The 17,500-nt window shown below is 39.5% G+C and overlaps 2 protein-coding genes across 4 annotated transcripts in view; one reads left to right on the top strand and one right to left on the bottom strand.

Moving 5' to 3' along the window:
- LOC103354975 (arf-GAP with coiled-coil, ANK repeat and PH domain-containing protein 3-like) overlaps positions 1–399 on the bottom strand; it is a 60,473-nt gene extending 60,074 nt beyond the window's left edge. For all 3 annotated transcript variants that reach the window (XM_008278600.1, XM_008278601.1, XM_008278602.1), the window contains exon 1: positions 211–399. In XM_008278600.1, the coding sequence (XP_008276822.1) occupies positions 211–257 (47 nt within the window). In that variant the 5' untranslated portion in view covers positions 258–399. The remainder of the gene's footprint in view (positions 1–210) is intronic.
- Positions 400–1,715: 1,316 nt separating this feature from the next.
- Positions 1,716–17,500, top strand: part of pusl1 (pseudouridine synthase like 1) — a 19,811-nt gene continuing 4,026 nt past the window's right edge. The window contains exons 1-5 of the mRNA XM_008278597.1: positions 1,716–2,110; positions 2,194–2,254; positions 4,519–4,706; positions 11,106–11,255; positions 13,413–13,567. Of these exons, the coding sequence (XP_008276819.1) occupies positions 2,055–2,110; positions 2,194–2,254; positions 4,519–4,706; positions 11,106–11,255; positions 13,413–13,567 (610 nt within the window). The 5' untranslated portion in view covers positions 1,716–2,054. The remainder of the gene's footprint in view (positions 2,111–2,193; positions 2,255–4,518; positions 4,707–11,105; positions 11,256–13,412; positions 13,568–17,500) is intronic.

The following is a 17,500-nucleotide window of genomic DNA, read 5'->3' as shown; positions in this document are numbered from 1 at the left end:
GGGGGGGGAGGACAAAAATGGACAGACAAACGGCATCCTTGTTGAACACATGAGCGAATCAGACATTAAACACCACATCTCTTCATTCACCCTGTTGATGCCGCATGAACGAAGCGTGTTGGAGAAAAAAAATCATGCGAAGAAAAAAAAAAGGTGTGCCTTTTTTTTTTTTGCGCACCGCTGTGATGTGCCGGAGAAGAGCAGCCTTACCTGAATCGGGGTGAATCTTTTATACATTCTTCAAAGTCCACCGTCATTTTTGCGTTTTTTCTCGTGTATTCCCACTTCAGTCTGCCAATGTCATTGCCCGCGGCGGGATGTCGCTTGAACCGTGCGGATGGTGACTGGTGTCCCCTGACGCGCAGCAGTCTGTCGCCCCTCTCCCGGTGGCACCGTGACACAGAATGCGAGCTGAGTGCGCGGCGGCAGGCAGATTACTACAACGCTGCTGCCGACACCGGAGAGAGGCGTAGCTGCACCGAGGAGACTGACGGAGGAGGAGAGAGGGCCGAGCAGACACCACCTGCAGGAACGCAAGGAAAACATGGGACAAGGACAGACAAATATCCAGATTTTTTTTTTCTATCAATCTCTGTCAAGTCGAGGGTAGCCTAATAGGACAATCAGGAACTTTAGTGTAATAATCGAAACAAGCAGACAATAATAGCAGGTATATATAAAAAAGTTTTAAAAAATACACCATTAATGCAAAATTAATGCATAAAATGTGTGAGAAAATGTGTAGAATGTATGCATAAATAAAAAGAGTTTTTTTTTTTTTTTTTTTTTTTAAAAGGAAGGCTCAAGAGAGGTTTGCTACAGTTCAGGAAATGATCCATAGCCTATAGAATAAGCCAAATATTTACATTTTGAAGGTTTGGATGTAATCAATAGCCCAGTAAAAGCTCACTAGGTAGACACTCTCTACTCCAAAAATGAGCTACATTCCCAATAATGTTGCCAACATGTCAAAAAAAATTGTCAACAATTTCCTAAATAAAGTTTTATCTTATGTATCTAAAACATTTCGTAGTTTAGGCATGCAGCCTATTGGACATTTTAAATTGAAATTATATAATTTTTAGTCTAAAGAGCAAAAAGAAAAAATATCAACTTCAAAATAAAGAATCTCTGACTTTTCTATTACTCTAATCAAGGGAATCAGATTTCAATCTCTCCAATCAGCAATTACATATTTAATGATATACCTATATAGACGTGAAATGAAAGTGCGTTTCAGTGTAATGATCAAGTTTAATAGTTTTTCTGTCTTCTTCCCTTTATCCAACTTTGCGTTAATCCCGTTGAACTGGCTGCTCGGGTTGACCGTCTTTTGCACGCTTGTAGCTGACACATCTCTACCATAGATACGGTTTCTGGCTTTAACGATTTTGAAGGAAGGAGCCTTCGAGGTTGGAAAGAGTCGAGACACACCTCCTCGGCTCGTTGTGACGCAATCAATAGGCGACGAGCAGGACTGCTACAAAATATCCAGAATTTACAGTCATTAAGTAAAAAAAAAAAGTTAAAAAGGATTGCTTGAACCGGTGTTTATATTTTTGTTCATTTTTCAGTGAATTACTGGCTGTCAGAGCTTGGAAACAGCATTTATTATGTTAATGTGTCGACAAACCTGCTGCCTTAGACGACCAGCGTGGAGGTGCTACTGCGCATGTGTCGTTTCACTTGAAGGTTATCGCAGCAAGTCTTTTTCACACGAGGCACATGTGTGTTTATTTCTGAGTTAATACTGAATTGATTTGCTAACCTGGACTCATAATATATCCACGATAAGCTTGTTGTTACTGAGGTCTCTGCGGCACTTCCGGACTACAAAAATCTCCCTTGACGCTCGTGCTGCTGTGTTGTCTCCGCTGCAGTCTGTCACATGTGTTCATTTCCAAACACATGAGCTTCTCAGCTCAGATATGTGACAGTGGACCTTCAGGAACTTGCTGCAAACATTAAAACATCATTGATGTTGTGTCACAGCTGGAGCCGTAGAATGAGTTTCCAACGTAACGTCTAACTCTTGGAAAGTAGGTGGAGACATCATGAGCAACGCGGCCCGTTACCTCATCTTTTTTCAGTACATCGGAACCAAATACAGGTAAGTCACATGACAGAATGAGGAGTTCCGTTTAAATGCGCGCTAATGTAATATATTTTTTAAAATTCTGATTATTTCTGCAGCGGTGTAGTCAAAGTACGTCCACATGTGGTGGGCAAGACAGGAGTCCAGGACCACTTGGAGGTAAGTTTGAACTCACTTTGACTTATTGAAGTGTCTGAGGACATTCTGCCTCTGATTCACTGGTGTTAAATGTAATGAAACAGATAAAACTATTCTAATCTGCCACGTGAGTCTAATCAAAGGCAGCACCCTTTACTGGCAAATTAAACATTTCTGAGAAAAAGCTCAATTAAGCTTTCTTGTTCTAAAACATAAGTATTTTGCAAATCATTCTTACGTGATGCCTAAAAGTGTTTAATTAAATAAACACATGGATGACCTTGTAGATGACTTGGACAACTTTTATCTGACAAATATGAACAATAACAGGGATTTTTTTTTTTCTTTTTTCAGTGGTTTCAGTTTATTCAGCTAATGACTCTGCATGCTGTTGAGCATGTGATGTGAAGGACTGACCAACAAATGGTCCTGTCTTAATAGCATAGGATTTCTAGTATGTTTTCAATAGTACCATAAACCCTGCATCACTCATCTGTCGTGGACATGAAACTGTTAAAGAACCCCTCTGGTGAAAATCAATAAAAAATAAAAATAAAAAAAAAATCTCTTTAACATATCTATATGGTAGCTCAAAAACATTCATCATGTCTTCTTACTGATAATATAATGTTCAGGTTCTCTATTCAGACATGTAGAGTGTGCTTTTATTACCTGACAGTTTCGGCGAAAACTCTCACCTTCTTCAGAGATGACACTGACAGCGGGTGACGTGTCAGCCGGCAGATTTTGACACTGTCAGGTAATAAAAGCACACTCTACATGTCTAAATAGAGAACCTGAACATTATAACATCTATATGGTGCTTTTGTCAGGTCAGTGCCATGGTTTGGAACTTCCCTGAAAATGCAGTAATGTCTGTCTCAAAAACACAGACTTCCAGGGTTTCGTGCATAACAAGCCTAAGGAGGCAATCTTGTCTGCATGCAGAATGGAACGTTCCATATCGTTCTTCTGCAAAATCGGTTTCCGGTTTGAATTTAATTTAATTGCTCCTTTATTACAGCTCGTCACTGTGCAGTTTTACAGTGTCAGGACAGAGTCGTAGGTGAGCTGGTGTGCTCGATCTGCAGCGAGTGGAGAGGGACGTCTGCAGATAGAGTTGGAGACAACATAGATCCACACATTCTAAAGGAAGAACCAGTGTAGATTTACATCTAAACCATTTAAAGGGGAAAGGGGATTATTTTCAGCGGAAAAAAATTCTAAAAAAAAAATACAAATGTTGATATGTGGTGATAAATGTCAAATGTCAACAACAGATTCAGATTCAGAAAACTTTGTTTGTCCCCAGGGGGCACGGATTCAATCTCAACAAAAAACAACCATTTGAGTGGGGAAAATTGCAACTTGGACCACCACTTTATTTCTTGGCAATGAAGGAGTGAAGAAGAGATGAAACATCCATCCATCCATCCATCCATTATCTATACACTGCTTAACCATTTAACCTCAGCATGTTTTTGGACCTTGAGAGAACCCACACTACACGGGGGAAACATGCAAACTCCACACAGAAAGATCCCGGAGCCCCCACCGGGATGCGAACCAGCAACCTTCGTGCTGCGAGGCAACAGTGTTACCAACTGTACCACCTTGCAGCCCCAAAGACTGACATGTTTACTACAATCAATTAGATTCATTTGTCTTTTGAATATTGTTATTTCTATGCACTTTGACTGCTCTCAGTGGACTCGACTCAACTTGACTCGACTGTTATCAGTGCAATGCATGTGTCAGTCTGGTTTTAGAATCCATAAAATCCACATGTCACACACCAGTCATTCAGTAAACAAATAGCAACATTACCTGTCTACTGAATGAATGCTGTGCAATCAATGACCGGAGAGGGACTTCAACCATAAAGCACATAAAATAATGTTCCTGGTTTACATTCAGGTTGGAGAATTTTGTTGTGTTTCTCTCCGTTCCCTCGTTTCTTATCAGCTTTCTACTGTCTGTCTGCGTCTCTGATAAAGGCATAAAAATTCCCAAAATATAATAGAAAATAAACACTCACACACACAAAAGGAAACAAAGAGAACACAGCAGAAAAGATCACAGACTATCTGTCAAGTCATGCTGCTGTTTACAGCTCTATTTGATTTCCTTTTGATGTAACTCACCCGTCACAGACCGTTTGTGGCAGACTGGGAGTGATTTCAGAAGCTCAAAAGTAACTCTTTCAAAAGTTGTTTTTTAAATTTATTTATTTATTTTACAGTATATCAGCCCACAGCTTTTTATATTTCTCCGTCTTTGTGCAGGATGCAATCCGGAGGCTGAGGCCGCTCAACCCAGCGTCTCTGTCAGTGTCCAGCAGGACAGACGCTGGGGTCCACGCCCTCTCTAACTCTGCCCACTTTGACCTCCAGCGCAAGAACGACAAGCCTCCGTTCACTGAAGACGTTCTTGTTCAGGCTCTCAATTATCACCTCAAGACAGAGCAAATCAGGTGAGTCAGAACTCTTTGGATGAATTTGATATAATCGTAGATGTTCATCCTAACATAGGGTTTCAGCGTACATCTGGACATGCTTTGCCACAATCATTTGAAATCTTTGATTGTGAAGTTTAATCTGATTAAAAAAATTTTTTTAAAAAAGTCTTGTACAATCTTCTTCACCTGCATGGTAACACACGTCCTTTATATTGAGACCACATCGGTGTAAGTAGCAACCCTTAATCCACTGTGAGCAGTGGTGCAAGAGGTATTTAGATACTTTACTTAAATACAAGAAGTAATGCTACAGTGTAAAAATACTCTGCATTTAAAGTCCTATTTAAGTAAATGTACTAAATATTAGCATGAAAGTATAATTATAGTGCCTACAGTAAAAATAACACTGGGTTACAAAAAAATATTTTTTTGAAGGTGTCTAGGATTTTTTAAACTGATTTAGGACATTTTTGCAACACTGAATCCAAAAATGACGTCTGCTTTTCTGTATCAGGTCAGGTTTTTATGCCACCTCGATTTTTTAAAAAAATTGATTTTGCCACTAAAACGATTACATTTTTTGACATTAGCGATTGATTTATTTTAGTATTTCTCATATAAAATTTGATTTTAGAGGAAAATTTTCATTTTCTAACCCTTTTCATAAGCTGAATGATCCAAAAGTTGATGTGCATAAACATTTGTAAAGGTAAATACAAGTAAATTGCATGTTTCATCAGCATTGCTCAAAATTCAGGGCTTGAACTTGAGCTTCTTGGAACTCCTGGAATGATCAGCAGCAGGTATATCTCTCTTCAGAGTCCAGCAGTAATCAGCCATCATGACTGCATCTCAGCGTCCCTGATACCTGGTCTCCATCTCTTTCTGATAAAATCACGTGACTCTAATATGTTGTTGATAAACCAGGGGGTAAACGTTCTATCTAAATTTAATTCATCTGCAAATATTTATAGTAGCAACTTGTAAAGGTTTCAGAATTTGTTTGTTTCAGGAAATAGAAAAAGAATTTTGTATGATGCAAAGCATAGATACCCGCACATGTACACAAAAATGTAAAAAAAAAAAGTGTATGTGGTGACAAGTCAAAATTTTGACCTCATTGAGGAAAACCAATGTAATATTTGGATTCAGCACATTGCAGTAGTCCAAAATCAGCTCAAAAAACTTTGACACCAAAGTGGGTGTAGATCAGTGTAATCATTATGCAGAATGCGTATTTTAGAATTATATATTATATTACAGGAGTGTAATCATTAATTCATTTTTGTGCATGTTAATGCTAATTCTAGTTACTTTATACACTTCCAAGAAGTTTAACTTTTTAGGTGATGTAAGTTTTATAGTTCATATCAATACTCTGCTAAATCTAGTTAATACATCTGCAAAGTATCCAGTTCCTAAAGCTTTAAAATGGAGGTAGCAGAGTACAAAGTACAATATTTGCCTCCACAATACAGTGAAATAGAAGGAGAAAGCAGCTCAACATGAAAATAATTTAGTAAAGTACAGGTAAATAGAAATTGTACCAAAGTAAAATACTTGAGTAAATATACTTAGTTACATTCCACCACTGACTCTGAGCCACCCGTGAGCCCTTTTGTGTTGACATATATTATATTGACATAAACCTGCTCAAATGTTTTATTTTAGATTGAATGTACAGAACCACAGAGCCAAATATTCACAGTCTGGACTGTACATAGTGCTGTGGAAAAATTTTAGCCGCTCGATGTTTAGATTCGTATGCATCCTCAGTACCATCTGGGAAGCATCTGATTGGTCCCACATTCATTTTACAGCATGACGACAACCCCAAACATACAGCCGAGTCATAACAAACACAAGAAGGACGAGGAGTCTTGCAGTAGACTGGTTCAACCTGCCAAGGTCCTTGAAAAACTGTGCTCAAGTGTACGTTGGAAAACAGGGTCTGTCTTGGGTGACCGTGAGAATACTGATTGTATGTCGGTTTTTATGTGTCTGTGCCATCAACTGTGGACAGGGGCATTATATTTTAAGGTTGTCCGTCCTGTCCTCCTGAAAGTCAAAGTCAGTGCGACCTCACAAAACACGCTTTTGGCCACAACACAAGAATTCAATCCAAACTTGTGACAACATTTTACACAAACATGTAATAGAATGAAACGATGAAGTGACGACTTTTTATATCCAAAAGGTCAACTTCACATCATACGGTTCAGCTGAAACACTATTCTGGCTTTACTCAGTGCCATAACTCAGCAACAGAGGGAGATGTGACCGCAAGGATGTAACTATACTTTCACATTTTGTATGAAGTTAGTTGATAAATAGACACTATTCGTGGCATTATTTTTGCCTGTTGAAAATCACAAAGTCTTAAACTGATATTTGAGTTTCTAAGTATATATTAACATGATTCTGCTGGGGTTTTTGTTCATAAAACTATGTCATTGATTACCTAATGTCACACAGCTTTTAGAAATCTTCTTAATGGTTCTCAGTTATGAATCGTATTTCAGTGTATTTGCTTGTTGTGACTTCAAAGTCCTAAGAGACTGTAGCAAACCCTGGGACACACAAACAATATGCATTCATACATTTATAGAATGTATCTCCTGAGGATTTACCGTTTTTAATAAATCACAAACAGAATCATGACTGAACTTGACATCTGCTCTGGGGATTAGCCTATTCTGAGGTTTGGTGAAATGCCAGAAGTTCACCTGTTGAGAATTTAGTGGAATACAATTTTCTATGTCTGTCCCATCTTCTTCTTTTCACATTGTGCTTTTCTTTTCTTCTCCTTGTAATCCCTCCATTACATATCTGTGCATTATTCAGAACCACTGTTGGATATAACTACTTGTCTTTATACTGCTGTGATACGTGTATTTATTTAGTCAGCAGCTTTTCTGCTGAAGAGAGAAGAAGAACAGAGAAGCAAAGGGATAGAAAAGACAAAGAGGAGAAATGGCTAGATAGAGGAACAGATAAAAAGAGTCAGTGAGAGAGGCTGCAGAAGACAAAGTTGAAGCACCAAACATATCATGATACACTGAATGAAGATAGTGAGTGTGAAAGAGAGTGAACCATTTAGGAAACACACTGAGAGTAGAGGAGGGAGGCAAGGGGAGCTCCCAGCATCCCGCTAATCCCCAAACCTGCAGAGGGAAGGTTAGAAAGGATTATCTTTATTCTGGTTTTTGGTCTATGGCGTCCATTAACACACACACACACACACACACACACACTCATTTAGTTTAAATGTGAAAATACACTCATAAACACACTTTTTTTTTTTTAACACAGTAGACACTTGATAGAACAGTGTTTTATATATTGCTTTATATCTGCTTTATATTGACACTGAAAAAATACTACACCATCAGCAATATTCATGCACAGCCTCATATGATCAGACTGGATACAAGTTTTTATTCTTGGAAGAAGAAAAGAAAACTTCAGATCTGGTGCCCCAGACTATCTCTTCACATCTTGCGCAGAGGGAAGTGGTAACCAAAAGGAATTTTTTTTGTTACAGCAACAATCACAATATGGCTCCTGGCTCGCAGCTTTGGTCTGCCGCCTCCTGAGATAGAGAGCCAAGGCAAGATTTAAACATAGACTGCACACTGTAAAAAATATCTCTTCTGCTTCACTTGTCTTCTGCTGTAAAAATGGGCCTCAATTAGCCTAAAATGAATGGCCCTTTTCCCATAAGGGGAAACTGCTGAATAGCAAAATGGTGCCATGCCAAACAATGCCCCAGTTCCCAAATGTGTGAGGCCATGCTTTGTAACACTGCTTATGAAAATTTGATGTGTGTGTGGTTTGGGGGCCAGGCGAAGGCTGTCACTTCACATCTGAGCTGCCGCTGAAGGCAGACGCAAGGGTTTCCTCTGCCACGTGTCACACCCAATCTCCTCCCCTGGAAACGTAACCTAGTTTCTCTCACTGTGCACCGACTCACACACTGAGATAGACACACACATGTGCACATGCATGTGATGTGTGCATTGTTCACATAGTTCCATACAGTCCTGCTTGCTGATGTGCCACCACCGCTCGTCATCTCCCATGTTCTCAAACACACAACGGACACATGCATGAATGCTCTGACTGCATGCCCTGAGTGCAGGCGCACACGTGTGTGGACCAACACTATAGGGTGCTGATGGGCTTTGTGCATTCACAATCACACTTGTGCAGCTGGCTGCAGCTCTTTGTTCTCTCAGTGTACAGATGAAGGATTCCCCACTTGTCACTGTGTTATTAGCTTAAACTGTTACCTCTTTGGCCTACATGTTGCATTTTACTTTCTTTATCACCTGTACAAATATAAAGAATGATAATGAAACCAGGTGTTAGATGACAATAGTTAATCAGTTATAATTTAGGTCTTTTCACAATCAGAAGATGCTGCAACAACAAAAAGCCTGATCCACCTCTTACTCACCAAGATCTCCTTGTGGCGTTGAGTTTAAGCTTTACATTTATGCATAGTATATTTACAAAGACTGTAAAAATGTCTTTATTAATCATAATTATTAACACTATATTTTAAATTTTTGAGGCTTCAAATGTGAAGCTTTAATTTGCTTCATTATGCTGTTATTGCACTGTTGAAAAGTCGCCTTTTGGCTGGTTGGGCCACCGCTGTGGTCGAACTTTCTCATCAAATATCAGCTGGATTGCTGCGTAATTCATTGCAGACCCTCAAATCAACAGGAGGATGAACTTTGGTGATCCTCCTGACAAGTGTCACAATCAGGTTGGAATTTTAGTTTGTCCACTACTTTGGTTTTTGAGCAAACACCTGCAAAACGAAGAACATTCCTCACATTCAGCAGCATTAGCTGTACTTTGGTTTTAGTGTGTAATAGCAAATATTAGCATGCTAGACTGCTATCTAAGCTGGAAAATGTGAGTGAGCATTTCAGCTGTTTAACAACATTGCATTTTGAGCATGTTATCACTGCTGGACCCAAAGAAAAGCCTCGTATTTGTGTGACTACAGACTGCCAACATAGTAGCTGAGCTCATGACTGACTCTTACATGCGATTGAAGCAAAGAGGGAAAGATTTGCCCAGTTTTGGGTATTAATTCATTCGTAGTAGTGGATTTCGGCAGGATCTGCCAGTACATTTTTGGACATATTCAAAAAGATTCTGGCATTTTCATAATTGCTGCAGCATCAGACACGAGTTCTCCTTTGAAAAGTTTGAAAAGCCAGAAATATTCAAACCCCTTTTTGTCTGTAAATCTTTGATCTTTTATTACGCAGCACAACTTGGGTCATTGTTTCAGCGACAACTATTTGCACAAAGTAGAAAGTTAGAATAATTGAGATATACATGTAGAACTCTTATCAGAAATGCCAGTGACATTCTCCATTCTGTTTTAGGATGTCACGCAGCGTCATGAATCAACTGATATAATTACAGTTACTACGTCTGTCCCTGCCTCTGTGTGCACAGACACACAGGAAGTGTCTTGTGTTATCATGCTGGAGTCACATCAGAGAGTCTCAGCCTGCGAGTCTGTTCTGATGCTAACTGTGTTACCAGAAGCGCTTTGCTTTTCAGGGCTCTTGGCAGCCCTTTTACGACTCTGACAACGGGTGTGCCTTTGTATAAAAAGCTGCAATGTTGGCATTTTGGACAATGACTTCTACACAGTTTTTCTTGCTGGCAGCACAAATGAGAGTATTAGCACCATCTGTGTTTGGGGACTGTTTCTATTGAAGCAAGAACGAAGCAATATTTGTTGTTCAGTTTTTGTCTAAACGTCCACCAGACCTCAGATGTTCAAAGATGCCCTCCAGGGATTTTATGTCTAATACAGATTTTCTGTTGGAAAGTCCATTTAACCTGGTTAGACAGTCTGAAAATGTTAACTATGTCTCCTCCCTCACTAAAAAAAATATTGACTTTTATTTTACTTTAAAATAGAAAAATGAACAATGTCTTCTTTATTGCTGTCCATTTTTAGGGAATGTGGAATACAGGCTTCGAGTTTCCACAACAAACTGGTGCAAGTTGCCTGAATTGGACCAGCATTGGCTTCCAGACTAGCTGAAATCACAAATCCCGTTTACAGGTACAGGCTTTAAATTAGGATTGTGGGTGAGCTGAGAGAAGCTTTCTGCTTTTGCACATAAATCTAAAACCTTTTAGTGTAAACTTTTAGTCGAAAACTCTGCACATCACACACACATTGATCTGTACGATGAAGCAGTGAAGAGAAAAATGACCAAAACTTGTCCTTTTTTGACTGACTTTTTGAGAACATATTAATTTATGAGGGATCACAGACTTCTACATAGATCATGTGCTTTTTGTTGTATAAATCAATGCTACAAATTAAAAATCACTGCTATCATTTAAGCCCTCTTTTGCTCATCCTTCCAGGGTCACCCACGCCCACCGGGTTTCTGATGACTTCCACGCCCGTTACAGTGCCCAGTCTCGGACCTACATCTACCGAATCGCGCTGGGTCTCCCCCACTACTCTGCGCTTCCCCTTGTAGACTGTCAACTGTGCTGGAACCTCCGCAACACGTGAGTGATCCCAGTTCATACACCACCCCCTTCTTCATTCACTGATGTCTTTTTTTTTTTTTTTTTCTTCATTCTTCAGTGTGCATGCGCATGATTTAAAAAGAAAAAAGAAAAAAAAAAAAAGCAGAACTCAGACTCTAAAGCTCAATCTAGCTGCATACGTCACACACTCTCAATAAGCTCATGTCAAGCCTTGCAGAAACAATGGCACGTTAAACACATGAATAATCCACATGTGCCATGCCGGAGCTGCAAATTAGGGACAGTCAAACAAAGTGTTTTATCTGAGATGACATCCAAAAAAAAAAAACAAAAACAAACAGAGGAGAAGGGAGGAGAGAGAAAGAAGACGGGATGAATGGAGAACAAAAAGAGATGAAATGGCGACGGGCTACAAAGCTTATACGCTGCTCTTTTAGCTGTGATTGGAAGGAGGGATCATAAAGAGTGCATGTTTGAGCATTTGTCTGCACTTCTCTCTCCACTTTTTGGGGGAAAAGTAGGGCAAGATAAGCTGCAGGCTTATACACATGCAGAACAACACCCACGCATTTTTTTACCCTGTGTTTCTTCTCTCTCTCTCTCTCTCTCTCTCTCTCTCTCTCTCTCTCCCTCTCTCCCTCCCTCTCCCTTCCTTTCTCCTTCTCTCCATTTTTTCCCTCTCCATCTCTTTCCATTCTCCTTCCTTCCTTAATTTCTCTCTCTGGCGTCTCTGCTTCGTTATCCCTCTCTCATGTTCAGCATTCATCTCCTCCTTCCAGCCCTGAGCGTCTCTGCCTCAGCAGCGTCTCTCGTTTCTCTCTTTGATCTGCCTCTCCCTCGTCATCACACCCACTGCAAGAAATATGAGTCAGATTATTTCGCTTTGTTCAAGATTGGATGAATGTTGAAATTGAGTTATAATATTGCAGCAGATTTTGGGGAATCACTGAAAGATTGATTGCATGATGTAAGCGGTCTCTTCACGTATTTCTAGTTTATATTTATATCAGATTTTCAAACTGAAATATAGATCACTTCTTGGAATAGATCCAGCTTTTGATCATCTACACCAAAAAAATGTTTGATTATAAATGTCACAAAATAGTATGATAAATGCCCGTTACAGTTTTCCAACATACAAAGTGATGACTCTGAAATGCCTGTTTGTGCAGGATGAAAATACTTGATTGTGGTTGTATTGTATGCAGCTCATGTATGCACCATTAAAACCGAGAGTTCTCCCTCAATGTGTTCTCCACAGTTCTAAATAAATGATGATCGATGACAATGTAACAAAGAAAAAATAGCAAATGAAGATGAAACTGAGGAATATCTGGCATTTTGTCAATACGTCAGTCAACTCCTCAAATAACCGTCTTGCGTTTTCAGGTCTGACCTCCACAAATAAATTGATAAAATAATTATAATTACGAGACAAAAATGTAAAAGACACGTGCACATGCATTTGCAAATTGATTAAAGTCCTGCGCAGCAGTTTTGTGCTGAGATTATATATCTAACAGCAGCCTGATAACATGCAAATGTTCAGCAGAAATAATCGTTTTCATCTTTGCTTAACAGGTTAATTGGCAACCTCATTCTGTTACAGAAGATGGGAAGGATACAGTACAAAAAGTTAGGGCTTAATTGAAATTAACAAGCTGTTAAAACTTTTTTGCACATCTTCATTCATGACTGACTCTCATGTTCAAGATTTTAAATTAGCGCATTAAGAATTTAATTAGTAAGTTCTCTCTGCACACTCCATCATTTNTGTCAGATCATATTTAAGCATTGACAGAAGCACAAGACTGTAGAGAATCTGAGCACCGAGCACACCACTGCCGCTCGCTGCCTTAAATGAGCCGGCCGTCGACATGCTCCGCTCTCTCACGTGGCATTGTCCCTCAGTATTTTCATATTATATAAGTCTGCCAATGAATTATTCTGCTTTGAAAACAGGAACATGCAGGACTGAAAACACGGCACGCTTAACGTGCACACTTGTGCTTGACCACGCTGCTCGGAGAGGTCACCTTTTGGGTCAGGGTGCAATATCACAATAAGCCTGCTGATTTTGGAAGTGTGTTGACCTCAAGGGGCTCGTAGTTCTTCCCTGAAATATATTGTTTCTTATGTTTACTTGTATCTTCCTTTTGTTCTGTCTCTCATCAGGGAGCTCGATGTGGAAGCCATGCGTGAGGCTGCTGCCATGCTCGTCGGCACTCATGATTTCAGCACATTTAGGGCTGTCAACTCTGACATGCCGTTTAAAAGCCCCGTGAAGACGCTGGACGTGGTCGACATACAGCCAGGAAGCTCCTTTGCAGGTGCACACTTCCACAGGTAGACTACAGTATGAGCTCAAGTAGACTAATCACTGATTACCAGCAGTCTGCCAACTTGTAAAAAATGATTGATTTACACATTATTGGATCTTTTGGTTGCTTGGGGGTAGCACAAACAAAGGCGATTAGAGCAGTAAGAGTGAACTAAAACTGTTGACAAGAGACAGTAAACCAAATCATTGACTTGAAAGTCACCACTATGCTACATCTGTGGAGCTCTGCTGAGTTACATGTCAATTCTCCGTGGGTTTGTCACTACAAGGAACCCCCTTCTACACTGTGTGTCATTTTATCCACAGTTCAACTGATGTATCCACCACAGTGACAGTGAGAGCCACAGGTCATTCATGATATTTGTCAAAATAAATAAATAAATAAATAACAGAAAAGCAAGTAAATACTGCACTTCTGTTTGCTGGGTACCGAAAAATATGATTTTAAGTGATGTCGTAACTGCGGCGTTGGCTCACACAGTAGAGCTGGTTGTCTGGTGGGCAAGAACTCCAAGTTGCTGATAATTTCCCTCCCAGTTATTTCCATGGCAGCTCTCCTGCCTGTGTGTGTGTATGGGTGAATTTTACATTCTACATCAAGATTTGACATTTTGGGAAATATGTTTGTGTACTTTTTTGCTAAAGGTTAGATGGGAAAGTCAATACTCTGATGACTCTAGATTGTCCTTGGGTGTGAATGTGAGTGTGCTTGGTTGTCTGTCTCTGGGTGTGGCCCTGTGATAGACTGGCGACCTGTCCAGGGTGTCACCTGCCTTCGTCCTGAGTCAGCTGAGATAGACTCCAGCCCCCCCGCGACCCTAGTGAGGATTAAGCGATGTGTAGATGATGTATGGATGGATATCACTGCAAAATGTGTGATTTTTATTATCAAAGCAACACAAGATGTACCATAGGAAGTGGTGCTTGAGATTGCAGGACAACTGCTTAATGCACTCTGACATAATAGCACATCTAACTGTTGGATCATACAGGTAGAAACGCTGTTTGTGTTCATTATTGTGTGTGAGATTGTGTGTGAGGCAGATTTATGTACCACAGACAATGAGGATCCAACATAATCTACAGTGGAGAATGAGGGTGAGAGGTTGAGACAGAGGGGTGGAGAAGGCCATGTGGGCTTTGGGAGATTACCCGTCCACGGGGGGTCGCTCTGCATGCCAAATACCACTTTCATGGGCATTAATTATTTGCCCTGAAAATATGGTGCACAATATGGACACGGACAGACTGTGAGTAAATGTCACCCAGTCCCTTAACCCCAACACACACGTGGTGCACTGACAAGCCGCGAGCACCAGAGTTACAGATCTGTAATATGTTTCGTATTATATTCATACTCAAGAAGTACATTTTCACCAAACTAAAGCCTTTTCCTTCTCTTATGCTCTACAGAAGTCCCATGAATGACCTGAACATTGGCCCCAGTCTGGTTATTGAAAGCCTACAGCTGAGCTGTGTGTTTATTTTTTCATGAGGGTCACTATTCTAAGTAACGGTGATAAAATGAGCAGAAACTGGTCAATTATTGAAAAGCCAAAGGTTGAACTGAATTTTTGATCCTAAACAGGGGGATGTGGTATGTGAGGTGGAGTTCTTTGGTCTCCATTTGCAAATAGGAAAAATTGAGTTGCTTTTTTATTTCTTTCCAAAATAGCTGATCTCATTTTCATACATAAGTGAACAGTTCTATATTTCAGAGCTTTGTGTGGGACATACTGTTTTTTCACTGTAAGAATATGTTCACTTTTGGTTTGTATGTATTTTTAAATAATCTGCTAACTGTGAAAAATAGTTCAAGAGACAAGTTTGAGCAGGATGTGGTGGATTTATTTATTTTTTCTAGATGTCATATGTTATATACATTCACATAGTTGTTAGAATCAAGTTACATAGCTACACTTTATTTACCACATTTCTCTTTTAATCTCTTTCTGTGGCTGCAACTTGAAATTATATTTACAACTGAAGTGGCTGGAGGCATTGTGTTTTCATCCGTCTGCATCTCCTGAAAGAAATCTCTTTAAATTTAGTGCAAATGTTTATTTGGATATAATGATGAACGGATTAGATCTTGGTGGTCAAAGGTCATTGTGATCTCCTGTAACACATTTCTGCCCGTAACTCAAAAATATATACGCTAATTATAACAAAATATCACACAGATGTCTAATAGGATAAACTCAGGAAGTGATGACAAAGGTCAGCTTCTGTACAAACACTGCTCTGACCATTTTTTAATACAGAAGAAGAAAGATGGAAGTAAATTGCAACTTAGCTAGTTGGCAGAGACACACAACCGCGGGTTAATGCATATTTTATCCATCACGGTGCCCCAAAGCCCAAGGTGACATCTTAAAACTGCCTGTTTGTGGTTTCCTTAAGCCACGGCTGCAACGTGAATCAAGAGATAGTCATGTCCCCAGGGTTCCCAGAGGATGAATCACACTGACTTTGGTGATCCCCTTACTTTTCCTCTGGTGCCACCGTGAGGTTGAACTTTGTGGTTTTCAGTAAAATGTTCCAGCAGCTGTTGTATAGTTTGCAGTGCAATTTGGTTCAGACTTTGTTTGCATGCTGTATTTTGTATTTCTGCAATTAGCATTGGCCTTAGTTGCTTTGTTAGTTGCTCTTTCTTGTTTCGCTTTTATCAGTATGTTATTTTTTTTTCTAATATTTCTATCTATTTCTTAGAATTGTTATTGTGAGCTTGGTAGCAAGCTGATGTTAGCATAAAGCACCTCTGAGTCTCAGTACAACCTCAGAGAGCTGCTAACATGGATGTAGACCCTGTAAATGAATTTAATGGGGGTAAACTAATTAATTGTTTCTGCTTATCAGCCCATCTGAGCTAAATCATCAACTCAAAATACTCTCATGTCGAAAGCATAAACAAATAGAAAAATACAAAAATATCATAGTTTGGCCCAGTGAACATTATCATGTTATGTGTGACTATTTGTTAAATTAGTCAGACACACATAGAAATGCATGTGTGACTGTGCGTCTGCTTTATTCTCATCTAAAGATAATGTCCCTCACAGAGTCCACGAGCGAACAGCCCTGCTATACAAATCTGTCTCTGCTTTTCTTACATGTCACATGTAATCAGACAGCAAGCGCTGACTCAAATTTGCATTTGACCCAATTCTTCCCATGTGCCTGTTTGCGCAGTTCACTCTTTCCTCCCCAAAATAAAAACTCAGGGAGTTTTGACGAAGACGAAAAAGACTGATCTGACTTAAATTCTGAAATAACAAACATCAGGAAAAGAAGTTAAATGTCAAATTGCAAAAAAAGAAAAAAAATTAATAAATCATATTTTCTATGGCATTACACATAATCCTGTTGGGCCTAAGCTGCAGTGCCGTATTCAGCATGTGACATTTAAACAAATCTGTGCACGAGCAGAGTCCCGGGCTCTATCTGATGTCTGGCATGAATGTCACATCAGCCTCAGTCCGCACAGACGGGCACGGCATTGAAATGTCTGACAAAAGAGAGATAAAGGAGAGCCGCATCTTAACGCATAATAGACACGAGACAGGATCCTATTCAGCTGAAATGAGTTTGGTCAAGAGCAGTAAAATGCATTTTTAGAAAAACATTTTACATGCATTTTTTTTTCTTCTCTCTTTTAGAGAGAGAGAAAAAAAGATGTCTTCCTGATCTATACTCCTCCTATATAACTGTTCTTATGAGACTGAATCATCTGACAGCCATTCTAGATATAGTGACATGACACTTTAACCCCTTCGGCAACATTTAACCTTTCTTTATTATTGCACGTTCAGTCACTGATGCAAAGTTGACTTCATGCCTTTAGGACTTCTTAATGTAACCTTTGATGTGAAGTGTTTAAATTGTGCTTTAAAATCTTTATATATATATTTTAAATTTAAAT

This window comes from Stegastes partitus, unplaced genomic scaffold, assembly GCF_000690725.1.
Source record: "Stegastes partitus isolate 25-593 unplaced genomic scaffold, Stegastes_partitus-1.0.2 Scaffold128, whole genome shotgun sequence".
Taxonomy (NCBI): Eukaryota; Metazoa; Chordata; class Actinopteri; family Pomacentridae; genus Stegastes; species Stegastes partitus.
This window is presented reverse-complemented; position numbering and strand designations above follow the sequence as displayed.